Source organism: Lepisosteus oculatus, chromosome 7 (genome assembly GCF_040954835.1).
Source record: "Lepisosteus oculatus isolate fLepOcu1 chromosome 7, fLepOcu1.hap2, whole genome shotgun sequence".
Classification (NCBI taxonomy): domain Eukaryota; kingdom Metazoa; phylum Chordata; class Actinopteri; order Semionotiformes; family Lepisosteidae; genus Lepisosteus; species Lepisosteus oculatus.
In genome coordinates, this window is record NC_090702.1 from 52,486,897 (window position 1) to 52,502,409 (window position 15,513).

The 15,513-nt window shown below is 38.3% G+C and overlaps 1 protein-coding gene across 2 annotated transcripts in view; it reads right to left on the bottom strand.

The window, feature by feature from the left end:
* The window catches only part of btbd11b (BTB (POZ) domain containing 11b), a 167,035-nt gene that overhangs the window by 53,515 nt on the left and 98,007 nt on the right, over positions 1–15,513 (bottom strand). For both annotated transcript variants that reach the window (XM_015352134.2, XM_006633151.3), the window contains exon 2: positions 537–686. In XM_015352134.2, coding sequence (XP_015207620.1) covers positions 537–686 — 150 coding nt within the window. The remainder of the gene's footprint in view (positions 1–536; positions 687–15,513) is intronic.

Below are 15,513 nucleotides of genomic sequence, written 5' to 3' on the forward strand. Positions count from 1 at the left end.
CATTGTACCTAGAATTAAAAGTGTGGCACTATTGGTGACTGTGCTTTTTCTGACGCTCCAATGTTATGGAATGCTCTTCCTCCAACTCTTCGAGATGAAAAATCTTTGACTCTCTCCAGATCTAAACCTAAAACTCACCTTGTTACTAAGTCCTATGACTGACTTACAGTTTGTCCTGTATCTTCTTTAAGCATTTTATTTACTTTTATTGTGTTTTTTCTCTTTTCTTCTTGACTGTGGCAAACAAACTGTGTTTAATTTGAATGTCCACTTTATGACCTTCCATCAGGATTTAAATCAAGCCTTTACTGACATTTGTCAATAATACTAGGGATTTGCAGCTTTAATGAAACTCTGTTTCATTGCAGGAGGTTCTGGACAACGTTAGGGCTCTGCAGCAATTTCAAAACAAATTCAACGACCTTTTCCACAAAGCTGGATTCGCACACAAGCTGGGCTGTTGAATAAACAGCTTTGCACATGGGATGAGAGAGCGACACTATGGGCGGGGGTTGAGGAAAATGCTCTTTTCTTACTGAGCTCAGCGATGCTCCCCACGCGTGTGGCTAGCAGTGACTGCTCAATGGTCCTCAGCTCCGACTGGCTGTACATGTGGACATCCCCAGACTTGCTGGACCTCTGCTGATCCCTGTGCAGATTCAGGCTGTCCGGCAGGGAGAGAACCCCTGAAATTACACAGAAGATGAAAAATAAATGAATGCTTAATAAAAAAATACAGACAGTGACAGACTCCATTCATTCATTGCAGAGAAATGCAATTATCAGATAAGAGAGAGAGTCTATCTCAGTTAGGCCACCTTCAAGCCCACAGATAATACAATCATGGAAGACAGTCATCATCTACTCAGATGGATGCCAAGAGAGTGAGAAAAACCTTTGGCTCTTACAGTATCGTTACTGTCACTAATGATCTACTAACAGCTTCTGATTCTGGTTCTCTTTCTATCCTCTGTCTTCTTTATCTTAGTGCCGTTTTCGACACTGTTAAACATGATATCTTACTTTCTCTTCTTGAGACTGCGTTTGGAGTTTCTGACACTGCTCTTAAATGATTTGAGTCTTGCCTCACTGGGCACTGTCACTTTGTCTCTTTTGGTGGATCTGGGTCTGAAATTGGATTTGTTCAGTCTGGTGTCCCTCAGGGCTCGGAACTGGGCCCCCTTACTTTTCAGCATTTACATTTTTCCAGCTTTTGAGATCACATGGCCTCGACTATCATTTCGATGCTGACGATACTCAAATCTACATCCTTACCAAACCTAACACATGTGGCTGTCTCTATTCTCTGTAATTGCATCTCTGACAAAAAAACACGGACGACTCACTGAAGTCATGCTTATTGTACCCAGGCCCACCCCCCCATCAATGTTGTAACCCTGTCTGTGGTTGGTACTGTACTTGAGCTTCAGTCTAAATTTAAAAACTTGGGGGCGATATCTGTTTCAGGTTTGACATTTGACCCACATATTGTCAAAATATCATCCTATCACCTCAGAAATATTGCCAGGCCTATGTTATCGCTAACTGTTGCTGAAAAGCTCATCAACACATTTGTCTTCGCCTGAACTGATTACTGTAATGCTCCACACGCTGGGGTTTCTAAATTCACATTGAACAAACTCCAGTATGTCCAAAATTCGGCAGCCAGAATCCTGACCAGGTCTAGTGCAAGTGATCCCATTACTCCTATCCTGGAGTCCTCGCACTGGCTTCCTGTCAGGTTTTGTGTCGACTTCAAAATCCTCATGCTCACCTTTAAGGCTCTGCATGGCTTGGCACCTCAGTACCTGTATCTTCCTACTCCCCACCTTACAACCTTTGCTCTTCTTATTATGGTCTCCTAACTGTCCCCCAAGCCCGTCTACACTCTATGGGTGACAGGGCCTTCTCCTGTTATGTCCCAAAGCTCTGGAACTCTATCCCTAAGGATATCAGAGAGTCACCTTCCCTAAACTCTTTCAAATCTAGACTCAATGTCTTCTTCTTTAGAAGAGCCTTTACCTAACTGATTCTGTTATTTTCCCCTTTGCTCCTCCCGTATTCACCTCCCCCATCTACTGTCTCCACTCATCGTGTATTTTCATTGTGTTTATCTTGTGTATTTTTTGTTGTTGTTGTCATTCTGTAAAGGGCTTTGAGAAGCCACCTTTAAAGGTGCTATATAAAAAAAAGTTTATTATTAGTAGTATGAATTATGAATACCTCAGATAAATGAGATATTGCTGCATAGGAGCAGTGCTGCACTCCCCCGAAGGTTCATTACTGAAAGCACACCGCTTTGTCACTGAGGCCCAGGTCATAGAAAAGTGGGCACTGATCCTGAACACAGTAAATAAATAGAGGAGACTTAGATATCTATCACCTTTCACCTGAGGTGGGAATGTTTCATTCAGATCATATGGGAAGGAAGCGGATTGTGTTTCGGTATCTAAAGGGATCTAAATAGGATGCCCGCCTATGCCTCTCCCTGTGGAGGAGATTCATGACCAAAATCAATGGGTCAATATGAGTTCTGATTTTCCCCTCCTCAAATGGAAAATGATTTGAAATGACCATTTAACTCCCCTTCAGACGAATCCTCTCAGGACATTGGGAGTTGAGGTTTTGGTTGGTTAGACTTTGCCAAAACCTCAGCTTTCTCGCAAAGCTGTTTTCCACGTGAAAAAGATTAAATCTGGCCTGCTGCTTCCTGGGAATTCATAGGCCAGTGGAAAAGGCTTGTCTTCCTTATCCATTCTAGTGATTAGTGTATTTTTAATTACGCTTTGTATAAAACCCACATGCAGTTGCACGTCATGAAGGATATTCAGCAGAATATTCGCTGAAAGACAGATGCAGACAAAACACAGAGATACTGCAGACCAGCACATCTTCCTTGAAAAAGCACAGAGGCATCAGAATAAGAGGAAACGCCTACAAAGAAACTCATTCACACCTTCAATAGAAGCCCCAGAACTGTCTGTTTCACTTTCTCTCCAACAGACGCGTCAAACTGGATACCTGCTGCTTAGGGAAATTCATTTCTAGGTCATAACTGCCTCCCTTGGAAATACAACAGAACTTAATACCTTATTCATTTAAACAGGGAAAAGCATAGTGTATTAGCAGCCAAAGATGTGTAGATATAGAAGCCAGTGAGGCATCTAATGATTTTCAGATTGAAAAAAAAATCTTATTCTGGGTACAAAATCTCCGTCTAACTATTTTCTCATATGGAATGCACTCTATGTTTCATTAAGCTGCATTTACAGAGAGAGAACAATGAAGAAGTCTGCATGAGGGCATGCCACTGTCATCCGTCATTGTGAAGTATTGACAACTGCTCAAGGTTTAGCTTTACAGATCAATAAAGTGATGATTTGAACACTGAGGCCTTTAAATGAATACATATTTTGCGAACCTTTGATTGTGAATTTCATGGCCTCTGTAAGGTCTTTAATATAAAGGGCAAGAAAAAAGATTTTTACGCAAAAATAAAAACAGATCAGTACAATGCCTTTCATTAATGTACAGGCTCGGAAAGGAATGTGACACTGCTAAACTGTGACATCTGCCCACATTTCACTCCAGGCATGAGACCCAGTGAAGTTAACAAAGTTACCACCTTAAAGACAGACTACATCAACACCTATTGCATAGCAGTGAGGTGACATTCAAAGTTGAGGGCGTCATTTAACTGATCGAACATATTGTTGAAAAAGATCAAATTAAATGATTTACACTTAAATAGTAGCAGCAATGATCTTCCTGGTTACAAAAAAGTGCAATAAAAGTATTATGTAGGTATAGAAGAAACTGAACATCTTAATAGGGACATCTACTGCATGAAATTCCGACTGTCAAAGCAAGCAATTTTATGCAATGGCTCTGTATTTGATTGTCATTACAAAGAATAAGCATTTAAATTGTATACCAGTAACACTCGATTCTCTGCACAGATACCTTTTGATATATACTGCACATGCATCCAAATGTATCCTAAAACATGACAATTTTTATATTATTTAATTATGGAAAGGAGATATTGAACTACTGTATATAGTGTTTGAAAAGGATGGAATAGTGTTCAAAGAGAGTTATGAAGTGATACTCTAGCAAGCCTAGGCTGAGTCTGAGATAATGACCTCAAAGGAAAACCACATCTTCTTGTAAGAGATGGTGGTGGACCAGCAGGTGGTGCTATTCTTTTTGGACCAGATTTTCCAAATTACTATGGTAACAAGGAGCACTGTACTGCAGGAGGTCAGAGGAACTCTTCAGAGTATTCATCATGAAAGATTCCATGCCATTACTCATCATTATTCACAGTCTGGCTAAATTGCACTCCGTACTCATAATAACTTCAGCTGTGTGCGCAGCAGGTGATGAAAAGAGCCCCTTCTATTTGTGAAACGCTTTGGAATCCTTTAGGATGAAGAACAGTATATAGATGTGGTTTATTATTAATTCATATTAAGTAGGAAGGTTTAATGCATTTTACTTCAAACAAAAATCCTGAAAACTTGATACAAGTATACATGCCCCCTCAAAGTATTATAATTTTTTCAAGACAATGATTTCAAATATTTACTACGAAACAGGCTAGGTGGGCCAAGTTGTTTGTAACATTTTTTATATTCTAATTCATGAAGTGCATTGTTCAATGTGCAGAGGGAATATTGAGAAACACGCACAATCAAGTTTGTAGTTTAGGGTTACAAATTAAAGAAACACTAATTGTGTACTGTAGATCATTAAGGTTTTACAGATGAATTAGGAAAATAAAACCTGAAATTGTACGTTAATTGAACATTAAAGATGAAAATTCACTGTATGACTGAATGTATCAGACTATATAAGTGGAAATGATAAAAGCTGTTCAATCCTATATACTTCATTGAAGAGCGTAACACTGCGCAATGCAGCACAGAAGTGAGGTTACATTAAGTTATCTAACTTGCTCTCCTGAGTTCTACTGTTGCTAGAAATGCCAAGAAATTTAAGATGTATAAACAAAGAAACATTCTTTCCTGCTCTGGAAAATTGTCAATCTCTTGTTTTGAACAGAAGGGTACTGATAAATGCTATGATTTAGAACAAACATAGATTACTATAGAGTTCTAATACCTGCATCCCTTTGAGTTCATGATTTAAATAAATATATTCAAAAATATTTTTTAGCATTCAAGTGTCATAGCTTGAGTTATCTTTCAGAAGTTTTCAGAGAGCTTATGCATTATTCACATTCTATGATCAGATGAAACATTTGAATGAACATGATACACCCCTCAAGCTTTTCCAGAGGTCTCATCCTAAACACAGGGGCCTTCCAAAAATTAATAATTTAGTTTAGATTCTTTAAGACATTTATGTATTAAACATCACTTAAACATCAAACAGCATAATAGACGGTACAGAAGCAAAAACTGTGATTTTTCAAAAATGCTTCCTGCTTTATGTGTCAGGGCTACTGTAACAACATCACTGATCATAAAAACAACATCGGACAGATAAAACTGAAAAGAAAATCAATAGATTTATAATCTGCTTCTTACACATGTTTACTAAGAACTTATGGTTCTGTAAAAACAGCATACATTTATGTAAACTACAGAAAAAGCCATGACCTTTTGCTATGTTGACCTCACTCATTCCAGTACTTCCTTACTGTATCAATCTGGAAACCAAAAAAACAACAGACACGAGCAATTAAATAACAAGTACGAGGATCCATGATTTCAACTGAAATGCATTAGATGTTTTTGCTATTCCATTAATAGGCATCCTGATGTGTCATGTGGAAACTGGTAAAAACAAAAGACACAAATCCAATATAAAATAAAGTCTAAGGGGGTCTTCAGTCTGATTATACTGTACATGGAGTTCAGTTTGGAAGCTGCCATATTAAGGTAATGAAGAGCTCAGTTTTATTTGATCATATCTGGGACAATTTTATAAAACATCATTAAGCGAAAGGATAAAAAAAACAGACGTGAGATCGTTTGGGGCATTTCCGCAGCAGGTGGCACAACATTGTCAGAGAACAAACGGGGTGGGGAGGGAGTCTCCCCGTCTCCCTGTGGCTCCTGCAACTTCTGGGGCACATGCAGGCTTATACTGCTGACACTGAGAGACTGTGGGGCTTGCCTTTCGTCTAACAAAGAATGGCTCCTTTAGATGGGCGTGTCGGAAGACATGTCTACAGGCCTGGCTCTATGTGTGCAGGTACAGGAGAGTGCCAGAGGCAAATTCAGCTTGTGTGGGTATATATTGAAATAATTGGCAATTCCAGAAAAGGTAAGAGATATTGATCCTAATGTCCTAATCTCCTCATCTCCAATACAGTACCTAGTATAATGTAGCAATGCTATACATCAGTTCCAACTGGTGTCCCATCCTCACTTATACAAAATCTAGTTTCTCATTTAAAAGGCAAAAGGCAGTTCATTGAACTGTTTGAAACGGTCCATAGAAACCTAGCAAAATAAAAGCAAATATTTCTGCTTGCAGATCACATGATTCCAAAAGGATTTGATACAACTTGATCATGTTCCAATGATCAATGATTTCGGAGAGCATAAAAACATAAGACATGAAACAAACGAGTCAGCCCAACTAGCTTGTTTGGCCGCTAGAAGCATGTTTATCTGGGCAGCTTGTTGCAGACTCCCACAAATATTCGTGTACAAGTGCTTTCTGCTCTCAGTTTTGAATTCCACGTACAGTACTTTCCACTTGTATCCTTTGGTTTGTTTTTCTCTGTTGATTCTGAAGAAGCCCCCTGGGTTGAGTCTGTCAATGTGTTTGAGGATTTTGAATACTTGAATCAGGTCCTCTTGTAGTCTTCTCTGTTCGAGACTACAAAGGTTCTTCTGTTTTTGCCTGTCAGTGTAGGGCATTCCCTTAAGCCCTGGAATGTACAGTATATGGCTGCTATTGTCTGGACTGATTCCAGCGCAGGTTTATCTTTTTTGCATTGTGGCCAAACATATGCACAATATTCTGAATAAGGGCTTGCTAGTGTATTGCATAATTTAACATATGTCTGTGGTGCGGTTTGGAAAATATTCAAAATTATTTGGAGATCCTCACAAGTAATTAAAGGAATGATTTGTTTTTATTTAATTAAGGTAACAATGACAGCCTTTACTTTATATATCACTTTTCGTGGAACACAGGTATACACAAATTAAAAATTCTAATTAAAATCTAGAGAACAAAAAGTACATTTTAAGACAAGATATGGAAGTGATGACTGACTTTCGAGATCTGATATGGACTGGGACGTCAGTAACCCACCAGACAGCATAGTCTCCCAGTGATCAGTGACTCATACTGGGAACTGAAAGATAGATTATTTCGATCTGAGTCAAAAGAATCCAAATGGGAATAATGAAAAAACTGTTCATGGAGGTAACCACGCGTCAAACTGTTTGAGACCTTATCCACTGGAAGCCAGTGCAAGGAAGCTCAAACAGGTGAGATATTTTAATTTAAGGCTGCAAAGGCTTAAAGGTTCATTCAACACTGTAAGGAAAAGAAAAGAACAACGTTTCAGGTGGTCTTCACCTGAAGAAGGCTTCACAGACTGCATGGAATGAACCTTTACCTGTTCCTTGCTAAGAACGTGTTCGAATATAAAATAATCAAATCTAAAAAATACAAAAACCTGTGTACGCTTTTCTCGAAGACAAGGATCTGTGAAAAGCTCCACACACAAAAATCAGGACAAAACGGACTGCAAGGTTTCCTGCTGGAATATTGTCCTAATTCCAGGATCATCAATACGCAGACAAAGACAGACAATTTGAAGAGCTGATAAGGAGATTCAATCAGTCTGACTTCAGTCTTGTCAGAGTTCGGATCTAAAAAGTTACAGTGTGTTGTATCCATTTCTTATCATAATCGAAGCAGTGTGACAAAGCAGATAGTGCTTGATTAATGTTAGGTTTTAAGGGAACAAAAACTTGAAAAGGCATCATATACAGTAGTCTACAGGGAATATTAATGAATAAGTAATAGGTTTATTCCATGCTGAAAAGAGAAGAAAGAAAGCCTTCTTCCCTCACACCTGAAGAAGGCTCCACGGCCGAAATGCTGTGTTTTCTTTATTCTGTTTTCAGCATGGAATAAACCTATTACTTGTTTCTTTGCAGACTACGCCTGCTGAAGCAGCTACCAACCTGAAATAGTAACGAACATATACATGTATGGCCCATTAGAAGCATACCTGAATGGCACCAGATGTCAATAATAATGAACGAGATAGACGGAATTATTTTTTCTTTTCATCTCACAATCGTTCTTCACCTCCTATCTTTCAGCTGGTGAGATATATTTCACATTGTATTCCCCCTTTGCATTGAATGTTAACTTTACAAATAATATTGGAACTATTCCCTAATAAATGAAGAAGAGAAAGGAAATTAAAAACAATGTATGGAAATGAATGTTGGAAAATATGGCATTTAATGAATCATGAAAAAAGTATATGAGGGAGAGTAACATAAAAGAGTAATAAAGTCGTCCTCCAAGCTGAGGAGCGGTGGGTAAAAAAAAAAAGAAAAACATAAAAAATTAAAGTTCATTCCACATCTGTTAAGAGTCTCACATAGTAAAATACAGATCATAGAAAAGTGGAGCAAGACCACAATCCCATGGGACATCAGATATGACTGTATAGTTGAAGACAAGCCCATGAGGCGCATTTCAACAAAATCTTTGCCATAAGTTCAATTTAAACCATAACAAAGCAGTTCCAGTGATACCGATAACTCGTCTTGATCTATTCAGCAAGACTGTATGATCAACAGTGTCAGCTCAGACGAGCAGCAGGAAAGAAGGAATAAAAAAGTAATCAGCAGATCATTAGTAACCCTTACAAGAGCTGTGTCTGTGCTGTGCACTGATATGAACCCATTTTGAAAAGGTTCGTATGCCTTATACGCAGATAAGCGAGCTTGTAACTTAACAGCAATACACTGCATTTAATATTAGATTTAATATTAAAATACAAAACATGAAATCTAAATATATTAAATTTCATATAATTAATGGTACAAAGTATTAGATTGGTAGGTGTATATGCAACTTTTAAATCTCTCATTCCACTCCACACACACTCCATTCCCTGAATATTAGATTGGTTGGTAGTTAAAATAAAACTAATTTAAATTTATGGCTAAGAAAATGTCTCAGAAATCATGCACATCCTCTGGATCAAATGGTCCAGAAGTTTCCTTGTTTACAAAGACTTCTCCTCGGAAAAGGAACTTGAATGGAATATTAAAAATTATCACCATGGCAACCACTGTGAGCTGCCCAGTCCAACTACATTGCAGAGGGAGGAGACAGGTGGAGAACTGAGCCAAGCTAACCCACTAAAAGGCTATGCAGCTCACACTCTATACACTGTGTTCGCTGTTCATTTAAAATAAATGGCAGATCAAAATCTATTTAAGCCACACACTGTGCGTTTCACTATCCCTTACTGCAAATAACTATTTAAGCAACAATACCACATTGTGAACCACATCTGCTGCTTTTCAACTGCATTTAAAAGGCTAGTGTATGTTTCATTACATTACACAGGCAGGGACCCATTGCTTTCATAAGGACACATGCTAAAGGAAGCCTGAGCTACCCCTCCCTGACGAAACAGAAATGTAAAAATTAATCATACGTTTACCAAAAATGAAAATCTACACCTAATGAGCAGGCAGAACTCCGCGGTACAGCTCACTCTCATTAGCACAGGCAGCTGAATCTGATTTTAAGAGAAAGGGTCTCTTTTGCTTTGCTCCTTTGCTTAGAGAACTTTCAGATACTGCACCTACAACATTGGCTGTGTTAATAACCCTGTGGGAGAAACAAAAACTATCCTGGTAGAATTCTTAACTGCTGGAAAAGCTACCAGAGATATCAAATATTGTAATCTTAAAATAGAGGGCCTTTGACATCCAAAATCGACAGCCAAAAGATTCCAGAGACTAAGGACTCAAATGTTGACTGGCCTTGTGCCAGGATCATTTGCCCAGGAAAGGTGACCCATCCTGCCCCATAGGGGGAGGAGGCTGATGTTTTTTTTGTTTAGATGCTCCTCTACCCAAACAAGAAAAATGAAAAAAAAAAGGTTTACCAACCAACCAATCCCCTTCCAGGCTGAGGAGCATCTTATATTGCTTACACCGCTGACTGACTGACTGACCCTGAAGTGAGAGCGCACTCCATTCACACAATCGCAACACTATAAACGAACGGACAATCACCATGTCTGTTTCTCTATGGATGTATCTGTGCCTCCACTCAACAAACGACTAATAACACCAGTCACCAGCCAAACCCCGAGTGTGCACCCTCAGGAACTAGCTAGCAACTGGTCGGTGGAGAGTGGGCGATTTGTCTTTTCCAGTGCTACGCGTGCCTCGTGACAGACTCCTCTGACACAATGTGAAAAAGCATTATACGTTGTTTTATGTAAATAACAAATATATAAATATTGTATATTTCTTAAAAATAGAGGGCCTTGAGTAATCAAGGGATTAAGATTAAGGCTAGGATTAAGGCTAAGATTAAGATGAAGAAAACACCAAGTTTTATTCGTAAATAGTATTGAATACCTATGAAATGAAAACTAATAACAGGAGTCACTTATTTAGCCGAAGACGTAGCAGAGTCTGGAACAAGCTCTCCAGCAACATTGCTGAAGCTGGAACCTACTAAATACTGTAACGAATACGCCCCTGCGCATAACAGGGAGGTTGGCGGCTCGGGCTGACGAAGGTCTTCTTTAGCTCAGCTGGCAGGACCCCTGTTGAGCGACGCCGGAGACCCGGGTTCGAGTCCAGGGGGTGAGGGACGAACTGGGGCAGAGCGGCGAGGGCACAAGCCCTGGAACCTGAACTCGCTACAATACCGAACATGCTACATGGGCTAAATGGCCTCCTCTTGTTTGTAACATTTCTTATTAACAGTCACATTCTGACTAGATCATAACCTTACACAGAAAGTACAGGCAAGGTGTATTTAGGCTCAGAATATTCAGTATCTGTGTTCTGACTCATGAAATTCCAGTCAGGTCATCTTGAAACACTTAAATAAGTGGTCGGTGGATCTCGCGCTATTTTCCTGTCAAGATTCCTCACCCTTTATTAAAGCTGCTTGAAGACCTTTCTAACGTGGCATTATAATCTCATGGAAAAAAAAGGCAAAAGATTAACACCTCCACCTCTGCAAATATCACAAAGTATTGTATGCATTATTTCTTTTTCTTTTTTGTAAAAAGCAAGTAGTTTGTAAGGACATCGTGGGAGGGCAAAGAGACCTGACAAAATGGAGATTCTTGTCTAAATCACATTATTTTGCCCTGACATGCAATAGGTGTGTTAAATTTAAATCTTAATGACTGACACAATATACAAATATATCCATTTTGTTGTTCTTAGTTTTGTGACTGCTGACCAGCTATGTGGCCTTGTCATGCAATGCAGAGAAAATAAAATCCCAACTACTGAGGTGTAAACCTAAAAACAAACCAAACCATACCAAACCAGAACACTTCCTAAAAACAGAATTGTGGGACAGAAATGAGTACCAAGGCTCAGCTCTGTAAACCAACCTCATTCTGCCTTCCCTTCACTTCTCATGATTGTTTTGGCAGAGGATCAGTCTGATAAATGGAAACCCTGCTGTTTGTCTGGTGTCTGTTCAATGAACGACAGCAAAAGAATTAAAAAATAAAGTACTGAAAGGGGAATGGAAGGTTAAAGCAACAGCTGTCCTGAACTCACAGAATCTGCTCAGCAGCTCCTGGCTGCTTACTGCTTACTCCATGTGCATTGTTTTCCTTGGGAATTACTATACTGTTGTTAACTGATTTGGCTGACATTTTTATCCAAAATAATGCATTTGCATAACTATGCATTGTCTATAAGTAAACTGGGTTAAAGACATTGCTTTGGGGGATAACAGCATCATCACACCTGGGAGTTGAACCCACAACCTTCCAACCTAAGAACCTTGCCACACTGCTCCCTAGGAATGGCATACTGTAGGAAGTAACAGGTGTGACTTTCATGGGATTTCTGAATATTTGACCCTTTACACATATTTAACAAATGAAAAAATCCACAATTTCAAACAGAGATACATGATGTTTAATTCTGTAAATTTCTTTCAATACATAATTAATAAAAACAAAAAACGTAATACCGTAAATTCCTGTTTCCTGAACTTCTATGCACAAGCAGACTAACGGCTTAGCAGGGTTTTATAGGTAGTTTGCATTAAAGGTTGAAATGGTCAAAACCTAAATGCTTTCAATAATAAATAATAAGACCTTGGAAAGAAGGAAATTTCTTTAGAGTGATATGATTTGGAACTGCAGGCATTTGAGGATGTTAATCTCCTATTGTGTGAAGTTAATCTCCTTAATATTGTTAATGTAAAGATCAATTAATTCACTCTATGAGTGCAAAAGCTGTTTTAGTAAAATGATAATCAATAGTTTCATATGAATAATACACAAAGAATATAGTCTATCATGCTGTATGTGCTGAAGACATGATCATGAACCCGATTCAGGTTACTGAAAGACCATTTTCCCATTGAAAATGAAACTACATGGAGGTAATCAAGTATTAGATGAGGGTTTGCCTGTGCTAACTGATATATTATGGTTTAAAACATGTTGAAAGGACTTTTATGATTCCTTTTAAAGCATCCAGTTGACCACATGATCTGCCACAATACCCATTAATTTTTTCCCATTGTCTTGTAAGCCTGCTTCTCCATCTCTCAAGCTGTTTATGAGCCAAGACTGCTGGTCTCTCTTGCTTCTTCTTTGCTGTCTTGTATGGGGAGTCGAGAAAAGAAGTCCTATTACTACTGATGGGTGAGAAAGAACCATCAAGCTCTATAATGAAAAAAGAAAAAACTCTGCAGGCTAGACTAATATACAGTACCTTGCAAAGTATTCAAACACTGCACATGTACCAGGTGATTCAGATTTTGTTTCTTTAAAGCTTGAAGTCTGACACTTTGAACTACCAATTCATATTTATTACAGTATATACACAAGCTACTCCACAAATTCAAAGAAAAGCAAAAAGAAGTAAATAATGTGAAAGAAAAATGGCAATGAAAAGTCATGACTGCATAAGTATTCAAACTCTGTTCTGAGGCAAATCTAGATTAATTTACTTGATTACTAGATTAATTGCTTGATCAATTACTTGATCAAGCCACACGATTAATTGGACAGCCTGTATGCACAATCACATCAAGATCTCAGAATAAATACACCTCTATAAATTCTCTCATTCAGGTATTGAATTTCAAGAAAAAGATTCAAATATGAAGGCCAAAGAGCTTTCAGAACAAAGATAATAATTAAGAAGTGGAAAATATATCATACTTCCCACACACTACATAGAGCTGGCTAACCTCCAAACGGAGCAGCCAGACAGGGAGAAAACGGGTTAGGGATGTCACTTTGAAAGAGTTTAGTGGCTGAGATGGGACAAAAATGTCCCTGGCTTAACAATATCCTGGGCATTCCCGGGCCACCTAGGCTAGAAGTGAATACAATCTCAAATTTTGCATGAACATAGTACCTCAATGATTTGCAAACATGTGGCAAAATGTATTGTTGTCGGTTAAGCCAAAACTGGAACATTTTGGTCTAAATGACACAAACCAAACAATTTGCATCACACTATCCCTACTGTCCAGCATGTTGCTGGCAGCATTATGTTATAGAATCTTGTCAACACTGACTGGAACATTGATGGAACAAAATACTGGCAACTCTTAGAGGAAAAACTGCTTCAAACTTAGAACTTGGATAAAAATTCAACTATTAGCAATGATCCAAAGCACTAGGCCTGAACTATAATGGAGTATCTTAAGAGTAAGAGAGTGTCCATGAGTGGCTCAGTCAAAGTCCTGTTGAGAATCTGTAGAAAGACTTGGAAACTGCTGCCCATAAGCAATCCCCATGTAACCTGAGAGCTTGAATTAATCTTTTTAAGAGAATTGGCAAAATTTCACCAAGATGGTGTGCAAAGTTGTAACTAAAAAACTACCCCCAAAAGACTTGAGGCTATAATTGGTGTAGCTATAATTGCTTTTACCAAATATTCACTTCACAGGGCTGAATACTTATGAAATCAACATATTTAATTTTTTCTCTTTGTGAAACCAAAATGCAGCTGAAGGAAAATTTCTGCTGTGCTGTGCTCAAATACCCTTAGAAGACAACAAAGTTTGATTCAGCTCTTCCGACCAACCTATTGCAACAGCAATTACAATTACAATTTCCAGGACTTTCTTGAAAATGAGTTAATATGTTTCAACTAGCTTTGATTGGGATGGTAATTACAGGAAAAATAACTAATGTGACAAATGAAGTTTCAAATGGTTTAAGAACATGGATAGTCCACCTGAACCTGGTGTACCTAGAGTAAGTATGAGCACAGGTGAAGACCCAGTTTCCCATCTTTCACCATTCTGCACCCCATTGCAGCTGGCCCTCGGTTGATTGTACTTCTTTGAGGGGAGAGTTGATGACCTCATCCTTATGGTCAGACTATGGTCACCAAATCAGTCAGTACCTTAAATTGCTCTTGCACGAATACAGTCCTGAAGTTAGCCCGAAGTTACTGAAATTAAGCAGAATTTCCACAATGTAAAACAAGTGTCTCATGTTAACCATACAACATGTGCAAGTAAAATATTAAAATGCTGTGCAGTCAATTGGTATTATCAAATGATACATGAAAGCAGCTACTGTATGTACTGTATCTGATGGTTTAGACCTTATTATTTGAAGCTGAAAGTTCTGACATCAGACGTGCAAGAATGTTTTGCATGTTAGGAATTGTGTTTATACTATTTTTGGTGTTCCTGTGGACAATAAAACATATGGGGAACAGCAACTCATAATCAACTCCTTGTCACTGTGGGAAGTTATGTATGTTTTGGGGGAAAAAAATAGATACAACCATGTTATCAAATGTCAGAGTTTTATTCCTCCATTCAGATATTTTTATACAAATCAGTTATGTTTGCTGGCAAAATAGGTTTGATAGATACTGGGAGGATGTCTTTTTACTATGTTGGGTTTAATAACCAATGGAGCTTATGCTGTCTTTGTACAGCCAGATCTTTGTGGCATATATTGCATACATAAATATAGTGTGTCTAAACTTAGTCTATACTGCATAATAAAATAAATGATTAAGCCGCTGATATATTTTTGTTTGATGAGCTGTGTACAGTCTCATTTTATTTTTACTCATTTTTCATCCTAAAGTGTTATTATTGCAGCAGCTGTCTTGCCTTATTTAGACAACTGAGAGAGAAGGAGAAAGAGTCGTGTTGTTCAATAACGGATTCATTTTAAAAAGCCCTTTTCATGGCCAAACCAACAACTGTGTGCAGATACAGTGAAAAGAACAATGAACAACAGGGAGGTAATGAAAAGATACAGTTGCAAATCACATCTTAACAGAA